At 44.8% G+C, this 18175-nt stretch overlaps 1 protein-coding gene across 2 annotated transcripts in view; it reads right to left on the bottom strand.

Annotated features, from left to right (window-relative positions):
* The window catches only part of CCDC93 (CCC complex scaffolding subunit CCDC93), a 107259-nt gene that overhangs the window by 12449 nt on the left and 76635 nt on the right, over positions 1-18175 (bottom strand). For both annotated transcript variants that reach the window (XM_037049905.1, XM_037049904.1), the window contains exons 15-20: positions 14576-14657; positions 13575-13646; positions 12273-12326; positions 10710-10772; positions 7666-7774; positions 1730-1812 (exon numbers count right to left, since the gene is read on the bottom strand). In XM_037049905.1, coding sequence (XP_036905800.1) covers positions 1730-1812; positions 7666-7774; positions 10710-10772; positions 12273-12326; positions 13575-13646; positions 14576-14657 — 463 coding nt within the window. The remainder of the gene's footprint in view (positions 1-1729; positions 1813-7665; positions 7775-10709; positions 10773-12272; positions 12327-13574; positions 13647-14575; positions 14658-18175) is intronic.

The raw sequence follows: 18175 nt of genomic DNA, 5'->3' as shown, positions 1-18175 counted from the left end.
GTCCCCATTTTCCTTGTGGAGAAAATAAGGCCAGGCTACAACCCAAATCCGTCTGACTTGGAAGCTCATGCTCTCAACACCGCACTGCGCTGCTACTGAAATGATGTGCAGCCAAGAGGGGGGCCCCAAATAGGGATTTGGAATGGAGTCCAGAACTCAAGGTGCCCAGGAAATATTAGAAAGACATATAAGATGTCCTCACCCCTTCCCCCTACAGGTGTGAAATGAGGGAAGGGACACATGGAGCAGGAACATGCAGAGCTGTTTTGTACAGCAGCAGCTTTAGAGCTAACCTCTGGCCTGGTCATTTAACATACCTATAACCTTTAACTGGTTTCATAGATATGTTAAATAGCTGTAGCCATGCCTTGAGCCAGGGGGATGGAAAGGACTTCCACCTACGATGTAACTGAGGGTGTGTGGGGGGGGGGTCACCCTGGTTACAGTGCCTGCATGAGAGCTTGGACTAGTCTAGCTCTATGACATGGAGCCACACCTGCCCAGACTCATGACAGCAGCCCAGTGAACTTGGAAAACTACAGGAATGCTGGCAGGTGTAACTGATTGTAGGAGGAGTCGGAAATGGGGGTACAGAGGAAGATTGGTGTGGGGATTTAAACTGAGACATGGCAGCCATTGGGGCCAGAGGGGCCAGAGAGGGGCCAGAGTGGGGACCCCTGTGGCTTTGGGCTGCTCCTTTTGGCCACATGGCTTAAGAAATAAGAGAGACTTTGCCTGGAAGAAAAGGGATACAAAGACTCTTGTTGATGGGCCGTGAGAAGGTGCCGTAAGGCTTTGGATTAGCTGGAGATCCTAAACAGTGACACAGCTGATGGTGCTGGCAACCTGACGTCTACTTCTTTTCCTGAGATATGGTACCCCAGTTTAGGGCAGAGAGAGAAGGAAGCACTGTGTGTGTGTGTCTGTGGGTATCCTAAAGGATTTTGATATTTTAATGAAGACATTAGGTCACTACTTTAATTAAGTCTATAGCTTTAAATAAACATTTCCTTTCCTTTTCACAAATCTCTGGCATTGAGAGACATCTATCCTCTGGTGGCAGACAAGCAACCCTAGTGGGGGGCATCCTTTCAGTAATAGTATATCGTACTCCGCCTTGGCCCTTGTTCTGTAACATGACTATGAAGACCAGCACTGTTCCGCTTTTAAACATAGTTGTATATTACGCCCTGATCATTGGTCATCCAACCTTGGGGAGACCTGACTCACGAATGGATTTAACCTGAGAGTGAGAGGAATATGGAGGGACTGTCAGTGCCATGTCAGTGCCCTTTTCCCTCACGCTTTTTACCATCCTTTCAGTTCAGGCCTCTGTCTGCCATGATAACTAAACAGACATCTCCCCATGTAAACATGACAAGTTCCCCATCCCCATTTCATTTAGCTGGTTCCTTTTTTTAAAACTCAAACTAAAGGTTCACCCACCCCAGACCCCCCTCCATATGCACCCTCCCAATGTTTCTCTTAATGATGGCATGTCTTGCATGCACTATGAGACGGCTGTCCACCTGCCTCACCTCACCCCAGACAACATGAGCTCTCATGGAATCTTGCACTTTTTGACTACTTCAGCCCTGGGCATACAACAGGCACTTTTTCTGCTGAAACTGAATGCACCCCAGACAGTAAGTTAATTTGAACCTCAGGGGTCAACAGCACTGGCAGCTGCTAACCTGATTAAGTATTTTCTTTTTATAAAGGTTCTTACCTCTTTTTCCAAATAAACCTTTTTATCATCCAGTGTATTATACAAAGTGAAGAACTGCTTGGTTTCCTTGTGCACTGCTGAAACTATAAATGCAAAGAAATCAGCACATGGATTAAAAAATGTATCAAAATAACCCTAAGCACACAGTCCCTCATAAGACACCCTCTACCACCAAGAGTTGGACCTGTCAGGCTAACACTCTCAACCTGCACTCTGGGCAGAAGACCCACAAGTAACAACAACAACAAAACAGTGTGTGCAGAGCTGCAGTAGGCTGGTGGCACGAGGCCAGTTGTAAGTGGCCCAGCCAAGAGGGAGTGGCTAGAGGAATCTCCCCGTCAGATGTGGGTTTCTCAGAGGTCCTTCAGGTGAGGAGTCCTGGGAAGAAGGTGGCAAGGATGATGAAGCCGCCACTCAATCTCTTCCTGTTTGTATGGCTGGCTTCCTCCCTCCCTGCACCTCCAAGAGCAGGAGCTGTAGCCTGTTCACTTGGGTAACTCCCACGGTGAGCACCAATCTCTTCAGTAGACCCTGTAAAATACCCCCTAGACGAATGGTACGCCTATCCAGGGGCAGAATAGATGTCAAATGAATACGAATTCTCTTCCCATCCCTGTGCCTATGACTAAGGAGGCACTTATTTACCAGGGCTCTCAATATCTTTACCTATCAAATTACTCTGTATTTCTGCCTAACTCCCCTTCTTCACTTTTCTCTGTAGAAAAATGATTCACAAGGAAATAGGCAAATTCCAGGACTGGGAGTGTGCCGTGCTCACCAGAGGATGAGGTCACTGAGGTGAAAGCTTCCTACCCAAACTTACCCCTTCCATTCTGGCTGGGTGGCTGGGCAGCCCCTGTCCCATAGCTCTGAGCCTGTGACCTTTGCACTGCTCTAAATTTCCATAATACAAAACTGCCCAGAAAGAGGTGAAATCCCCAGACACAGGTTCAGTCAGGCTTTGTGAGCTGAGCACTTCATTGTAGCTGTAGCTCAAGACCCTGATACCTGAAGGTTATCAGGCACAGCACAGCCAAGACTACAGTGAGGTCTGTTCCCTCCAGAGCAGCAGGACTGGCAGGGTGGAGGTGGGCACTGGGGAGGCAGAGCAGGCCTGGGCGATTCTGGCTTTTCTGGCAACTGCCATAAGCATTTAAATATGATTCTTTAAACAAGTCACTTTTAATTTCTATATCCAGCAACAGCTATATCTCTCTGCTGCAGTGCAGCTCAAAGAGAGGTGGAAGTCGGAGAAATTTGCGGAACATATTTGGTAACAGAAGTTAAAAATTTGATACAAGTATTTTGATGCAATAGTAAAAAGTGTTCCCAATGTCAAAATGTCTAATTCATATAAAATCGTATTATGAATAATCAATATAAAGTATTACTACTACTACTATTATTATTGCTAAAAGCTTTAAACAGTGGTACTCAGTCCTGCCTGAAAAAGGGAATCACCTGGGGACCTTTAAAAAGTCCATGATCAAAAATATAGAATTTTTAGTTCCACCAAGATGGAGGCATAGGTGGAAACACTGTGCCTTCTCCCACAGCCAAGTTTGAATACAACAAAGGTTTGGAGATCTAGGACACACCCAAAGACCAGAACATTGAATTATCCGACAACTACGAACCGTTCAACAGGGACGGTAAGAGAGGCGGAGCCAGCAGCGGAGCTGGGTCGGGCAGGACAGATCCCCCAACCTGGGCGCGCAGGCAGCCTGGAACCAGTCGGGGTGTGGGGCAGACTGACCGAGGTCGCACATTCGCGCACAGTGAGACGGACCACGCAGGCCCCAGGGGGCAAACCCAGTGGTGGAGGGCTGACGGCGGTGGCACACTTGCGGGCAGTGGGACGAAACCCGTGGGCCTGGTAACCGTGGTGGCTGCTGTGCCGGTGGGGGCCACGGAGGGAGGCAGCAGACCGGACACCATTGCTCCTTGTTGACCCCGCCCCCACATACAGAGTCACAACCCAGCGACTTAGTTGCCCTGCTCTAGTGAACACTTTAGGGCTCTGATCCTGCTACATAACAGGCACCAACAGCCCAAAAGATGGCGCAAGAAGAACCCAAAGTCCCAGAGCCAATAACTCTCAGCGACCAACAGATTGCCAGCCTCTCAGAAGCACAATTCAAGACACTGTTTATCAGGATGCTAACAGAACTGGTTGATTATAGTCACAAATTAGAGGAACATATGAAAGCTAAACTAATTGAAATGAAGGGAGATGTCCAGGAATCCAATAGCGATGGAAAGGAAACTGGGACTCAAATCAATGGAATGGACCACAAGGAAAAACTAAACATCCGACCAGAAAGGAATGAAGACATGAGAATTCAAAAAATGAGGAGAGGCTTAGGAACCTCCAGGACATCTTTAAACGTTCCAACATCCAGATTATAGGGGTACCAGAAGGGGGAAAGAAACAACCACGAGTAGAAAACGTATTTGAACAAATAATAAAGGAGAACTTCCCCAGTCTGGCAAAGGAAATAGACTTCCAGGAAATCCAGGAAGCTCAGAGAGTCCCAAAGAAGTTGGACCCGAGAAGGAACACACCAAGGCACATCATAACTACATTAGCCAAGACTAAAATGAAGGAGAGAATCCTAGAAGCAGCAAGAGATAAGGAGACAGTCACCTACAAAGGAGTACCAATCAGAATGTCAGCGGATTTCTCAAAAGAGACCTTACAGGCAAGAAGGGGCTGGAAAGAAGTATTCCAAGTCATGAAATCCAAAGACCTACAGCCAAGATTGCTTTATCCAGCAAAGCTTTCATTTCCAATGGAAGGACAGATAAAGTGCTTCTCAGATAAGATCAAATTCAAGGAGTTCATCATCATCAAGCCCTTATTATATGATATGCTAAAGGGACTTATATAAGAAAAAGAAGACGAAAAATATGAACAGTGAAAGGACAGCAAACTCACAGTTATTAACAACCACACCTAAAACAAAAGCAAACCAAGAGGACAGCTAGATCAGGAGTGGAACCATAGAAATGAAGAACACAGGGAGGGTTAGAAACGGGGGTGGGAGGAGGAGAAGGGGGAAAAAAGTACAGAAAATAGCATAGATGGTAGGTAGAAGATAGGGGGGAGGCGAGAATAGTGGGGGAAATATAGAATCTAAAGAAGTTGAGACACGTGGATATAAACTAAGGGGGGAGAATGGTGGGGGAGGGAGTGTGCGGGTGGAGGGGAATGAAGGGGGGGAATAGAACAACTGTAATGGTATAATCAATAAAATATATGTATATATATATATATATATATATATATAGAGAGAGAGAGAGAGAGAGAGAGAGAGAGAGAGAGAGAGAATTTTTAGGGGGCGGGGCCCAGGTGATTACAATGGGTGGTCAAAGTTGAAAATCACTGCCATAAATCAATCAACCAATTTTCAGCTTAATTGCTCAGGAGTGTGGCTGTCACCCTTACTCTATCCAGTTCAAGGACTGGGTGGGAGACGCAGGTATTTGATGATAATGTTTGCTTAATACAAATTTTATTTATTTATTTTTAGAGAGAGGGGAAGGGAAGAAGAGAGAGAGGGAGAAAGACATCAATGTGTAAGAGAAACATCCACTGGCTGCCTCTCACCCACCTCCTACCCGGGGACTAGGAATCCAACGGGCACCTTTCCATTTCATGGGACAACGCCCAACCCACTGAGCCACACTACTCAGGGCCTGATAATTATTTAAGAGAAAATGATGTATATATTCTGGTATAACAAATTTAAATGCTTCTGGTGTAAAAACGTCCTATCAAAATGACTTTAACATGTAAAATTTACCCTGTGAAATATATAAATACAAGGTATTACTTATTGTTAAAAGCTTTAAAGTAGGCAGGGTGAAAAATTAAGAGAAAAAATTTAACTTAAAGGCTGAAACTATTTTCTGCTGAGAAACTGCTATTGCTCAGAGTATCAGCAATACTGAATCAAAACATGATTTGGCAACCTGAATCAATCATGAAGACTAATGTTTAGGCCCTGACTGCTGTAGCTCAGTGGGTTGGGCTCCCAGTTAGGGCACATGCCCGGGCCAGGTCCCCAGTTGGGGGCATACGAGGCAGCCAATTGATGTGTCTCTCACATATCAATGTTTCTCTACCTTTCTCCACATCTTCCCCTTTCTAAAAACAAAACAAGCAAACAAAAAAACCCACTGTAATGCTCAGGATGGTGGGGAAATGTGTGAAAGGAAGAATAATTCTGGTCTCAAATAAGGACAATGCTCCAGAATAAACTAGGAAGATGCCTGAGAGGCCAAGATCTCAAGGCAAAGTCTGAGTTGGATTTTAAAAGAGAGTCAAGGGCCCTGGCTGGTGTGGCTCAGTGGATTGAGCACTGGCCTGTGAACTGAAGGGTCACTGGTTTGATTCCCAGTCAGGGCGTATGCTGGGGTTGTGGGCCAGGTCCCCACTTGGGGGCATGCGAGAAACAACCACACATTGATATTTCTCTCCCTCTGTTTCTCCCTCCTTCCCCCTTCTAAAAATAAGTAAATAACACTTAAAAAAAGTAAAAAAGAGAGTCAAGGTATACTGAGTGGGGACTGCAGGGCAGTGGCAGTTGAATTTGCAGATGAGGCTCACAGGCCACGACTCACACCTTCCTGAGAGGACGAGGCCAAGTAGTGACTCTGGCTCAATGATGCAGGACTTCACTAGTGCGTTTAGGATTCTGAAGATTATCTAATAAGTTGGGGAGAGTTATTAAATAGAGCTCTTAAAGAAAGAAGGTAAATTATCAAATTTGAGGAAGATCTGCCAGGCAAGAGTGCAAAGAAGGGGCCAGACTTTGTGCAATGATGACAATGTAGTAGCTACAGCAGAAATCCTAAATAAATGGACTTGGCCATTACTCAGAAATGGAACATGTAGAGGAGTGTGACTCAAGAGTGGACTAAGGGGGCCCAGGTGGCTAGAGAGTGATGCCAGTGACCATGAAAACAGCACAGGGAGGCTGAATTCAGTTTTGTGCCTGTGGAATTTGAGGTGTCCAGGGGACATGAGTGGGAGCCCACAGGAAGGGGTGATGGTCCAGGATCTGTTTACAGATGTCTGAGCTGATCTTGAAGGATTCTGTCAGACAGAGGAGAAAGGGTTCCAGACACAGGTTGAGGCCCGAGGTGGCAGACGCAGTGTGAGGACTGGTGAGGCTGGAGTGTGGACTCGGAGTGGGGGTCCTCAAGGCAGCTATTTAGAGAGGAAAGAACACGGAGAGAGGCTTGATTTAGGAGGCCCTGGGGGCCCCTGAAGATTTCCCAGCAGACAGACACATGGATGAGAGACTCGCAGCAAAGGCTACAGTCTAGCTAATGGTAACACAGCTGAGCTGAGATGCACACAAGAACAGATATGGCAGTAGCAGTGGGAACAGAAGGCAATGACAGCTCTGAGGACCACTCTAAGCCTGACAAGATGTGGTCACTGATTCAGGCTGAGGGAGATCCAGTCTTGGATTACTGAGTGAATACGACGCTATTAAAGGCAAGGACTACATAAGCCTGAAAGTTCGTAGAGAAGGACGAGTGAGAACCGATCTAGAGATAATAGGGTCATAATGTTCCGGGTAATGCTGGAAAGGGGACTGGGAGCTCAGGGGACCCAAACGGCTGACTGGGATGAGTGCTGGCTCAAAATACTGCTGTTTAATAGCTCAACTGGAGTAAACTGTTCATACAGAGGACAGCAAGAGCATATCAGTGCTGCTCCCAGGATTATGAGTTGCTCAGCAGGGCTACAGGGAATGAGTGCTGAGTGGGCCTGACAATATAAAGGAGTCCTTTGCAGTGGAGACTTTGACGGACTGTGCTATGACGCACACTCCACCACACTAAAGTGGGACAAAGCCCTTCACCTCCTGTCCCTCCTAGGACCAGCTTAAAGAGAGCTCATCAGTGGTCAGTGCACCTACTCTGGCGGTAGAGTTCAATAAATCTCTTCTGATACTGTATTAGCTCAGCTCGGCTGGGCACTTCATCAATCTTGCGATGCAAAATCGCTATTTCTCGATTTCTTCGAGCCTAAATGCAAAAGGGAAGAGGAGAAAACACTATTTGGTGAAAGGCCTTAGATGTTTTCTGGGGAGCCAAAATATTTCCTGCCACCCACCTGCCCTGGAATACAGGACCAAAATTCTACTGTTGGCTTCAGGGTCCCATCTCAGATTGTGACTTTGCAATACAAGGAGAAGGTGTGGCTGCAAACTGGAACCACAGAGGGTACCAAATTAATGGACAAAAAAGGAGGGTTATGACTGGGACTGGCTATGTGGCCAGAGCACCCAGCCAGCCCACAAGGCTCCAAAGGACTCTATAGTAGCCAGTTCCATCAGTGCCAGGTGACAAGGAACTGATGCCACCTTGCTGCTTCCTTATATATTCCAAGTCCCTTCACCTGGCTGAAAAGCTCCCATAGCTGACACTTAAAATACCTCTCCATTATTTTCTCTTTACCTCGGACTCAGGGTACACTGGCCAGAGTGGCTCACTGACTGCATCCAGGGAGGTGCAGCAGTGTGGTGTGGTGCAAGGGAGAGTGCAGGCCCCTGAGGCAGGCAGCTCCGAGCACTGTTTTCCCCAGTAGGGCGCTTCCTGAAGAAAACTGCTCAGCTTCCAGCACACACTTCCAGTCTCAGGACTAAGTGGGCTTTGGGTGCTGCCTTTCCTCTGTGCCTCCTTGTCCTCCTCTGGCTTCCCAAGCCGGCTTTACTCACAATGGCAGCTGTGGCTCTCTAAATCACCGGGGAAATATGAGCCTCCAGATGAGAAACCCACCACCCTCTTTGGTACAAGCACACCCCCACCATGGGTGTTCAAGCTCTGACTCCCGTTTTTATTTTTGGAATCTGAAAATATAATTGTTCATTCTTTTTTGTTTTAAATTTAAGATTTTACTCATTAATTTCTAGAGAGAGGGGAAGGGAGGGAGAAAGAGAGGGAATGAAAGGTCAATGTGTGAGAGACACATTGATCGGTTGCCTCTCTCACGCCCCAGGTGGGGACCAACCTGCAACCCAGGCATGTGTTCTGCCTGGGAATCGAATGGGTGACCTTCTCCGTTCACAGGCCAGCTCTCAATCCACTGAGCCACACCAGCCAGGGCCAATTATTCATTACTTTTACGGAATCTCTAAGCTTTCCCTTTCTACTGCCTCCTTCTCATCAGCATTTAAGTATGTTTAAATCCTGCACTCCTTAAAAAAAGCCCTTCCTTAAACCCTCATCATGTTTCAGCTACCATCCTTTCTCCTCCTTTGAACAGCCAAACTTCCTGAGAGCAACATACTCTCTGTTCCTCTAACTCCTCATTCCTCTCCAGGCATCCTTCACCCAATACTCCCGGTGGCTTCTTCAATGCCCCACTGAAATTGTTCTTAGCAATGTCATTGCACATCTTTTCTGGGATATGTCTAATGGGCAATTTACAGACTCTAGCTTTCTTAACTTCTAGCAACATTTACTACTCTCTCTACTGAGCTTTTGTTCAGCTGCCAAGAGACCTCAGACTCGTGTGTTCCTCGCCTTCAGCTGCCCACTTGGCATCAAGCCTTATTCATGATTCTTTCTTTCCCTTGGCCTCTTCTGAGAAGGTTTAGCTCAGGACTCCTTCATGACCTGCATTTTCACAGCCTCGATGACCACCTACATAGATGACACCTAAGCTCTAGCTCAGACTACACTGAGCATCAGACCCCAACACCCATCGCTTCTTGGACATTTCTACATAGTTGAGTGCCCTAACCTTCAAAAGCCCCAAATGGATCTTGCTAACACTCTTAGTCACACTACAAAGCCCTTTAGTCCTATTCCTTTAATGCTTTTTTCTCAATGAATAACACAGACATCTACCCTACTTCCCAAGTCAGAAACCAAAGCATCATCCTTGACTCCTCTTTTTCTCTTACCCATCAGTCAGTTCCATCAGATACAGCTTCTCAGTCTTCCCTCTGCTATTCATTTCTGTCCATCCCCATCAATCCTGTTCTGGCTCAGGCCCTCAGGATTTTACTGTGGCTTTCCTCTAGTCAGTCTGAAGCTATTCACAGTTTGGAATTTGCACATAAGCTCCCTTGTACTTTGACGTATATGGATGTACCTTGGTCCTCAAAGGGCAAGCCAGCACTCAGAAAATGGGCCATTCCATCTATTATTCCTGAGACCCAATGTAAAACTAAATATAACCACATAGTCAAAAAGAACCCAAATACACAGCTATGCTGTCCTGATTTTATTTAATTCCGTGTCTCACCCAAATTTAAACAGTTCAACAAAATAAGCAGGAGCCAGAGATTAAAAAAAACAAACGAACAACACAACAGAGTCCCACTGCCCACATCCTCATAGCCCTTTGCCAGAACCTGCCTTTCCTTTCCAGAGAACAGAAAGAAGGCCTGGCCTGGAGTACAACACAAGTTAACTACTGGCTTTGAGCTACCATGGGCCAGATACTGGCAATGTAAGGCATTTTACAATGTTATTTTGACTCTATGTGAATGTAGCTTTGGAGGCAACTTTAAAACCTACCTCCCTCATACGTGATATCCTCACAACCCTCCAAGGTTATCAACTAAGATAGCTAAAATGGGCACTTAATTGTAAAGGAAAAGTATTCTACAAGAACACTGGAACCTGGGTGCTGGCTCTGGCACTTACTATCTGCTTGATCTTGGTCAAGTACTTAATAGATTTGAATCAACTTCTTCATATAGAAAACAAGGCTAATACCTACTCTTGACCAGGGTGAGGATCTAATTAAGTAAGATGATAGTGAAAGTAACATACCAATGTGAAGATTATCAACATTTTAAACCACTGAGTTACCCTCTAGAGAGAAGGACAGCAAACAGCAGCCTTAGTGCCACGTCTCTCTAGTTCTCAGAGAATGAAACTTTCCAGTTCTGCTATGAGACATTCATATCTAGCTAGACACACTTGTATATTTATTGTTTTTACTCACCTGTAGTAAACGGATCTTATAAAGCTTCTCTTTCTCCATATTATATCGTCTGTCTAGGTCTTCCTAAAAATTGGAGGAGGACACCATTATCTGGGAATAGAAAACTTGCACTCTTTAACAAGGTCTTTAGAAGTTGAAGGCTTTTTACCTTTTCTCCCCCATCCCAAGGCCCTGAATTTTTCTCAAATGGCCAAGTTTTAGGGTCTGGGTCCTATGTCATGTGAGACCTTTCACCCCCTTTCATATACTTTCATAACAACTCTTCCTTCTTCTTGGATCCATGGTGAATCCAATGTTCTTAAGTGAAGTGTCCCCCAAATCCATTTACCCCCCTCATCAAAACCAACTAACTTAAAGAACCTATTGTCCTGTGCCTCTGTGTTGAAGGTGATGTTGGTCTGCTTTCTGTGTTTCTATTTGGAACTGCACTGTCTAATATGATAGCCACTAACCACACATGACTACTTAAATTTACATCACCTAAATAAAAAAAAATTTCAGTTTCTCAGGTGCTTTAGCCACATTTCAGTGTAGCTAGCGGCTACCACGTTGAACAGGGAAGATACAGAACATTCCGACAACTGCAGAAAGTGTTTTTGGACAGAGCTGAATTAAAGAGAAAAACTAGCCAGCTCACTGAACACAGTAAGTTAAGAGACATGGATGGCTAGATGGCTTGCTGAGTTAGAGAAAGCCCCTTGCCCCAGAGCATGCACATGCAAGCACACACACACGGGAGAGATAGGCAGGCAGGCCAAAGACAGACACAGTCTCCTCCACAGGGTTCAGCTGCAGGAAACCCCCTAAACTTCACTACAGGAATTCTGAAGCTCATTCTCTAGGAGTTTCTAAGGGCACAAAGGGAAGGGAAACCTGTGAGAAGGCATATGTTCAAAGGCTTTCCTGCTTCTCTCCCATCCTCTGCTCCCTTTTCTCTTTCTCCTGAAGGTCTGCTGGAGCGCTGGAGTTCTGGAAGCACTAGTTTAATTCAGGACAGGGGTTGGCAAACTACAGTCCAAGAGCCAAATCCTACAGCCATTGGGCTAAATCTGACTCTGCCTGTTTTTGTGAGTCAAGTTTTATTGGAATACTGGCATGTGCTTTGACTTACATATTGACTATGATTGCAATAGTGAAATTGGCTTACAAAGCTAAAAATATTTACTGTCTGGCCCTTTACAGTTTGCTGACCCTGGAATGTAGTACCGTAAAACAAGTTCTTTCCTTCTACACCACCCCCACTCAGAGCCTGTGGGTTCTGACCGGCATGCACAGCCAGTGCAAGCTCTCGCCTTCTCAGAAGAGACGCCAGAGTAAGGACAGAACACCTGCACAAGAACCCCCGTCCTCCCAGAATGGTGGCCTTCAGGGCCACCCCTGGTGAGATCCTGGCTCCATCGAAGGAGCCAGCTATATAAAGTGGGTAATGTTCCTGAAAGACTCCAGATGAGGAGTGGCCGTAGAGAAAATTAAAGTCGGCATGAGAAAGAGTCCGGAGAGTACAAAGCCAGTCACCACACCTGCAGGGAACACTGGCGGCCCTGACAACGGGCAGGTACTCACATTATGAGACATCGCTGGGGTGAGGGCATCATGTGGCTCTCCACTGGAGAGGGTCTGAAATGATAAGTAAGGTGAATGAATGGGATAGAAGCTGAGGGTCTAGATGTAAGAAGGGGTAGGATGAAGGACAGTTCAATATGAGCCCCAGATGTTAAACTGCTCTTACATGTCTCTCAGTTACACACGAGTAAGCTAAACTTGTCTTTGAATTCTAGTTATAATCCTTCTAATGAACTGCTGAGAAAAGAAATAGAATTCTAAGTCTGTGATGTATGTAAACTCAGAAGCTGACTGGGCTGATAATTTGAACCTCAAAGATTCAAAATTTTAGAAACAGCTGGCAAGGCAGGCCATGCAATGATGTCCTGGGACACCACTGCACTGCATGGCCTAACTCTGCCTCTCCCCATTCTCACAGGCAGGACGAGCAGTGTGGCCTGGCCAACACAACCCCACCATGCCAGGGAGGCAGCACGCCCCCACTGAGTGTGACGGTGTCCTTCTCAGTCCCTCAGTGAAGGGGGCAGGATAGGGCACTCCTGCCGACTGGCCTGCACAAGCCTCTTCCCTTCCCTGAGCCTCAAGTGCCCCATATCTACCAGGGAGATGGTGCAATCGATGAGTTCTGAGGCCACGTCCAACTCTCACTTCCCAAGCAAAGGGGTGCCCAGGAAATAAGCTTTGAATCAAGTGTGAGAAGGGAAAACAAAACATAGCAATACTTAAAATCTCACTTGGTAAGAGAAGCAGACTTTTTTTCCTGTCCTTGTGTTATAATTTAATGCCTGACAGAGACCAAATCTTTGTTCAGAGAGCCAGCTGTGCCCCTTAAGTCCACAGAGCTTCTGCACTGCTAGAGCTCTAACACTAATCCAGCACTGCTCCCATTTCCTGCTCATTGCTGCCTTTTAAAGATTGGGCACAGGGTCCCTAGGCAGGAGTGGAGGGTGAAATGAGTAAACTGGTATTAAATTTAGAGAAGAAAAGATTGAGTGGAAAACAGCTCAGGTGGTTCCTGGAAACACCCCTTTTCTAAAGGAGGAAGGAAGACTTGCAATCTGGTAATTCTTGTCTGAAGTGGCTCTCATCCATACCCACTGCTGCCTTTTACCCACTGGGAGGAAGAGAAAGAAGGATAAAAAATCTAACAAAATCATGTTGAAACCAGTTGAGAAATGTGTGTACATAAGGACCCAGTTAAGGGAATTTGTCCTTTTCAGCCAGTCCTTCTGCTGGTTAATTCTCTAGAAACCTTTTCATGGTCAGCACCTCGGGGTTTGAGGACTCCTTCAGGGCCTTTACCTTTTCTTCTCCACCTGGTGCTCTGTCAGCTTTCAGATTTTCAATTTCCTGTTGTAGCCGTGTCATCTCCTCCTTTAAAAGTGATATAAATATTTATAAAACTTTGGCAAGCTAGAAATTGGGTACAATTTTTCATCTTGATCCAGAGTCTTATTTTCACATTTTGTTAGTTTATGCTAAAACAAAAAGTCTATTAGGAACTAACTGCCCTGATCTCCAATTTTCAGCCTGGGAAAGTTTTTTCCAGGAGGCTACAGGCAGCTGTTCTTCAGTCAGAAGAGCCCTTTCTTTGTAAAGGGCAGGTGAGACATGCAGGAATCACTGGGGCATGAAATAATTGGGTGGCCTGGAGCCCACTTCCAATTGACCTTCTCTGTTTCCATTTCTCCACAAGCCTGTCCACCTTTCTGGGCACCCCCTAGCCTGGAGACCTGCCTAACCAAGCCCCTTCCTTCCACTTGGCTATTAGTAAGATCCAGCTTTCAGGTGGGTCCTGGGCCAGACTGGCCTCTCCTCCCCTGGAATACACACAGAGCTCACCTGGCCTCTTACCTCCTGCAAAGGTCATGGGCACTTGCATACCCATCACTCCCACTATTTGAGAGCAAGTTTCCAGATGGTAGAAACAAGGGCTTACACATGACAAACAAACTTCCCAGATTTTCAGGACATCCCTGGTTTTATGTAATGTTATTCCTTTATATTTAATAAGACTTTTATTTAAAATGCATGTGTAAATTAGAAAACATTATAAAGGACTGTGCTCTCAATTTTGGGGGTTTGACATACACACAGTTACTAATCTAACTCAATTCTGGTGTCCAGGGAGGGACCTAACACAGTGCTCTACTCATCTTACGCAACTGATGCATAAGTGCTCAATGGATCTATTACTTTCTAACTGCACCTAGATAGGATGCCACATGAAGATAAGGGGAAGCAAAACAAGAGATTTTACAGGAGTCCTGATCTAATGTCTGCAGATATCAAGCAACACTTACTCGACAATGTGCTTTAAATTCTTGTTCCTGGCTCTTTAGATTCTCATTCATGGCTACAAGTGCTCTCAAGTTCTGCAGGATACTGAAGAGAAAAGACCAACAAATGACATATGGCAAGGCATTTTGATTTTATGAATCACAGAGAAAACCAAGTCTCAAGCTAAAAAAGGACTTCCTTTTTAATTTCCTTTGTCTCTCCCAAGTGTCTAATTGAGTTCTCCACAAATGATCAAGACTACCATTACTTAATTGGGTCAGAGTCCATCAAGCTATGTTCAAACAAACATTACAAAATCCAAAATTAAAATGTTAAGTGCAGAAACATCAATGAGTTTTTAAGAGTGCTGGATATACTTAATCATACCAATTACCCAACAGTACTCAAAACATAGGGGAAAAAGTAGGGAAAACTATTTTTAATTCCATTCTGAAAAGAAAACATGTTGCCTACGGTCATTAACACACTAATTTGAAAATAAAAATGTCAAGTATCCAGTAGTACTTTGTTCCATATCGTGAGAGAAAGTTTTCTAATAATAAAGCCAAGTAAACTGTGGGTACTTCTTTGCTAAAAATGTCTATTAAACCCAGAAATGCTCAACCTGTGCCTGAAGCTTTTTATGATTTCAAAATCTCATTCAAGTGAGTGACACTTAGGAGATATTACCATCCAAACTGTTTAGTGACAGAAGTGTCAATGTAAGTGCTTCTTTTACATAATGTAACTTCTCTAAAAACAGTTAATTTAAAATGTGAAAAAAACACCCCAACTCAGAAGCTGATTTTCACAGAAAAGACTGCACCTTTACTCCCAAGGAGACAAGGCTTAAAGCAAATGATGTTAAAAACTGCACCCTGGCTGGTGTGGCTCAGTGGATTGAGCGTGGGCTGCAAACCAGGGTGTCGCTGGTTGGATTCCCAGTTAGGGCACATGCCTGGGTTGCAGGCCAAGTCCCCACTTGGGGGCACACAAGAGGCAACCATACATTGATGTTTCTTTCCTTCCTTTCCTCTCTCTCTAAATATATAAAAAAATAAATAAATTAAAAAAAAACACCAAAAAACTGCTAATGTCTCACACCTATAACTGTGTATTATAGATTCCCAGTTCCAGATGAAATGGAACTGAATCGAATCCTGAATCTTTCCAGTTTTCTTAAATATTTGGCTACAATTCTCCAAACTTAATGTTACATTTTTCTCCCATTCTCTGACTTGAAATTTTTGAGAACTACTGATACACTACACTACACTGATACACTGATACACTACACTGATACACTGATACTACTGATACACTACACTGTAAGCCACACAGAATTTATGTGAGCATCTGATGACATGACCAGACAGTCAAACTGCAGATACGGAGAACCTAACAGATTGTCATTGCTTGCTTGCATTCCATCAGAAGAAACTTTCAGCCTGACATCTAAAAATCTTCTCAAGAGAAAGACTTACAGACTCAGAAACTGGTTTATAATTTGCTCTGATCATTAACCTCAGTTTTCTCTTCTGTTTTCACAGGCATGCTTCTTATTAAATACCTGATTGCTTGTTTACACAATACAGGTCTCACTTTGGGGGCCCCTTTGCAGCACCACCTCTTGAAATGAGACTCAACCGTTTAACTGAATTGACTTATTTTCAGGACTAAGTAATTGAGTCAGTGAAATAAGGAGCAATCTACAACTTCGCTTCTGCGATGTAAACCTTTATTATTTAAAAGGGTGAGACTGAAGGGACCCAAGTTCTGTTACCTAGCAACTATTTTCCCTTTCCTGCCCAAGAGGCTGAGACAGAAGAAAATGTACTTCAGTAAGAAGATTTTAGAATGTTCATCTTATCCTAATCCGCATTAAGTAGCTAAACAAGAAGGCTTCAGGCAGCTGACACACCTTCATCCAGGGAGGTCCCTCCACAAACCTAATCTGGGATGCTGTCAAGTATTGTAGGTCCCTTCCTCTATCACCGGGTTATTATCTCTATTCAGACCTTTAGTTACTATAATTGTTTCTTATCTTTGGACCATATCTTTTTAACCTTCTTGCCAAATTTATCACCTGCACGATACAACAATTCCACACTAAGATGAGGATGCTTGAGCGATTCCGACCCATCCCTGCTTCTCTGTTCCAGTCTCTCATCACATTCCCTTGTCTCCCTTATATCAGGCAGTGAGAGACCATACCCTATCAGGCAGGAACCATGACCCTTGTCAACAGGAAGAAGTTACTGAAGATACATTATCTTCCTTCATCACCCCTAGAAGATTTTAGGGATGGAAGTCTCTGATGGGGGTATGAGGCAGGATAGTAAGAAGCTAGGAAAATTCCTTAGCAAGTGGAATGGGAAAACTGAGAGACACGGTTCAACAAACCGCTCAGTAATTTACAGCCAGATATAGAAAGTCATCAGAGTGGAAAGCCCCAGGTGCCTAGCAACCAGCAAAACTGGAGCCAGACCTCCCTCCGAGGGTAGCCTCTCTTCCCCTGGCATATCGCTGGTCATGTGGTTTAGAAGCCCCTGACCTTTCACATTACTTGTCATGCAGTTCAGACCCTCCCCTGACCTTTCCTCCCTAGAGATAACAGCTATGCCTGAGTTGTATGAGGTATGTCCAGAAGGTACCCAGCCATGTAATATGAAAAATAGAGACATTTATTAAAGACGACACAAGAAACATTGTACACAGGAAAACGACACCTCAGTCCCCTTCAAAGTAGCGACCTCACACAGTTCTCTCAAGTGCCATCAACTGCCCTGTTATATTTTCCTGGATCTCATCAATGGTCTGAAACCCCTTCCCTTTCAAAGGTGATTTTACTTTTGGGAAAAGGCACAAGACGAATGGTGCCAAATCTTGGCTGTAAGGGGGCTGAGTCAAATGGATGATTTGATGTTTGGCCAAAAAGCTCTGCACAAGACATGATGCATGAGCAGGCATGTTGTCGTGATGAGGCTGCCAATCATTAGGTGCTCTATTGAGGTCTTCTGAATCATCTGAATAGTTTCCATGGAGAAATGTTTAAGCTTAAAGCAAAACCTGATGCAGATGTGTTGGTATATTCACACTCGTTTTGAATGCAATGGCCACACAATATACTTGTGCTCACATCTAACACCCTTACTGACTAATTTAGTGATATCATCCTTGTTCATACCTGCACATTTCAGTCCACTCTCCTTGGCTGCCAGGTTACACTGATGTTCTTGTTATATTAACAATATAACTGGACTTTTTCCAGAGAGACCTTACGTTTCAGCTCCAGGCCCAGAAAAACAGCAAAACCAAGCAGGCAATGCCAGGATGCCAGGACCAGCTGCACTGACTAATGACCCCCTGCCTTGGCACCAACCAATCAGTAGAGACCATGACCCTGAAAGAACACATCTGGAAAAGCTGATGAATATTCTATTGAGATCCTCCCCTGAGACTTCCCCTAAAGAACGCAACTCTGGAAAGCGGGTAACACCCCTGAAGACAAAGAAGCCAGCATGAGTTCTCCTTAGGGCATGCCCACTTAAATCTCATTTTTTCAAGTGAATTTTCTTTCTCTTAAACTCTAAGGGTCCCCATAAGACTTGCAACCAGGAGAG

Source organism: Sturnira hondurensis, unplaced genomic scaffold, assembly GCF_014824575.4.
Source record: "Sturnira hondurensis isolate 20B ecotype Veracruz unplaced genomic scaffold, ASM1482457v3 Scaffold0006496, whole genome shotgun sequence".
NCBI lineage: Eukaryota > Metazoa > Chordata > Mammalia > Chiroptera > Phyllostomidae > Sturnira > Sturnira hondurensis.
The sequence above is the reverse complement of the archived record's forward strand: the minus strand, read 5'-3'. Positions and strand labels throughout refer to the sequence as shown.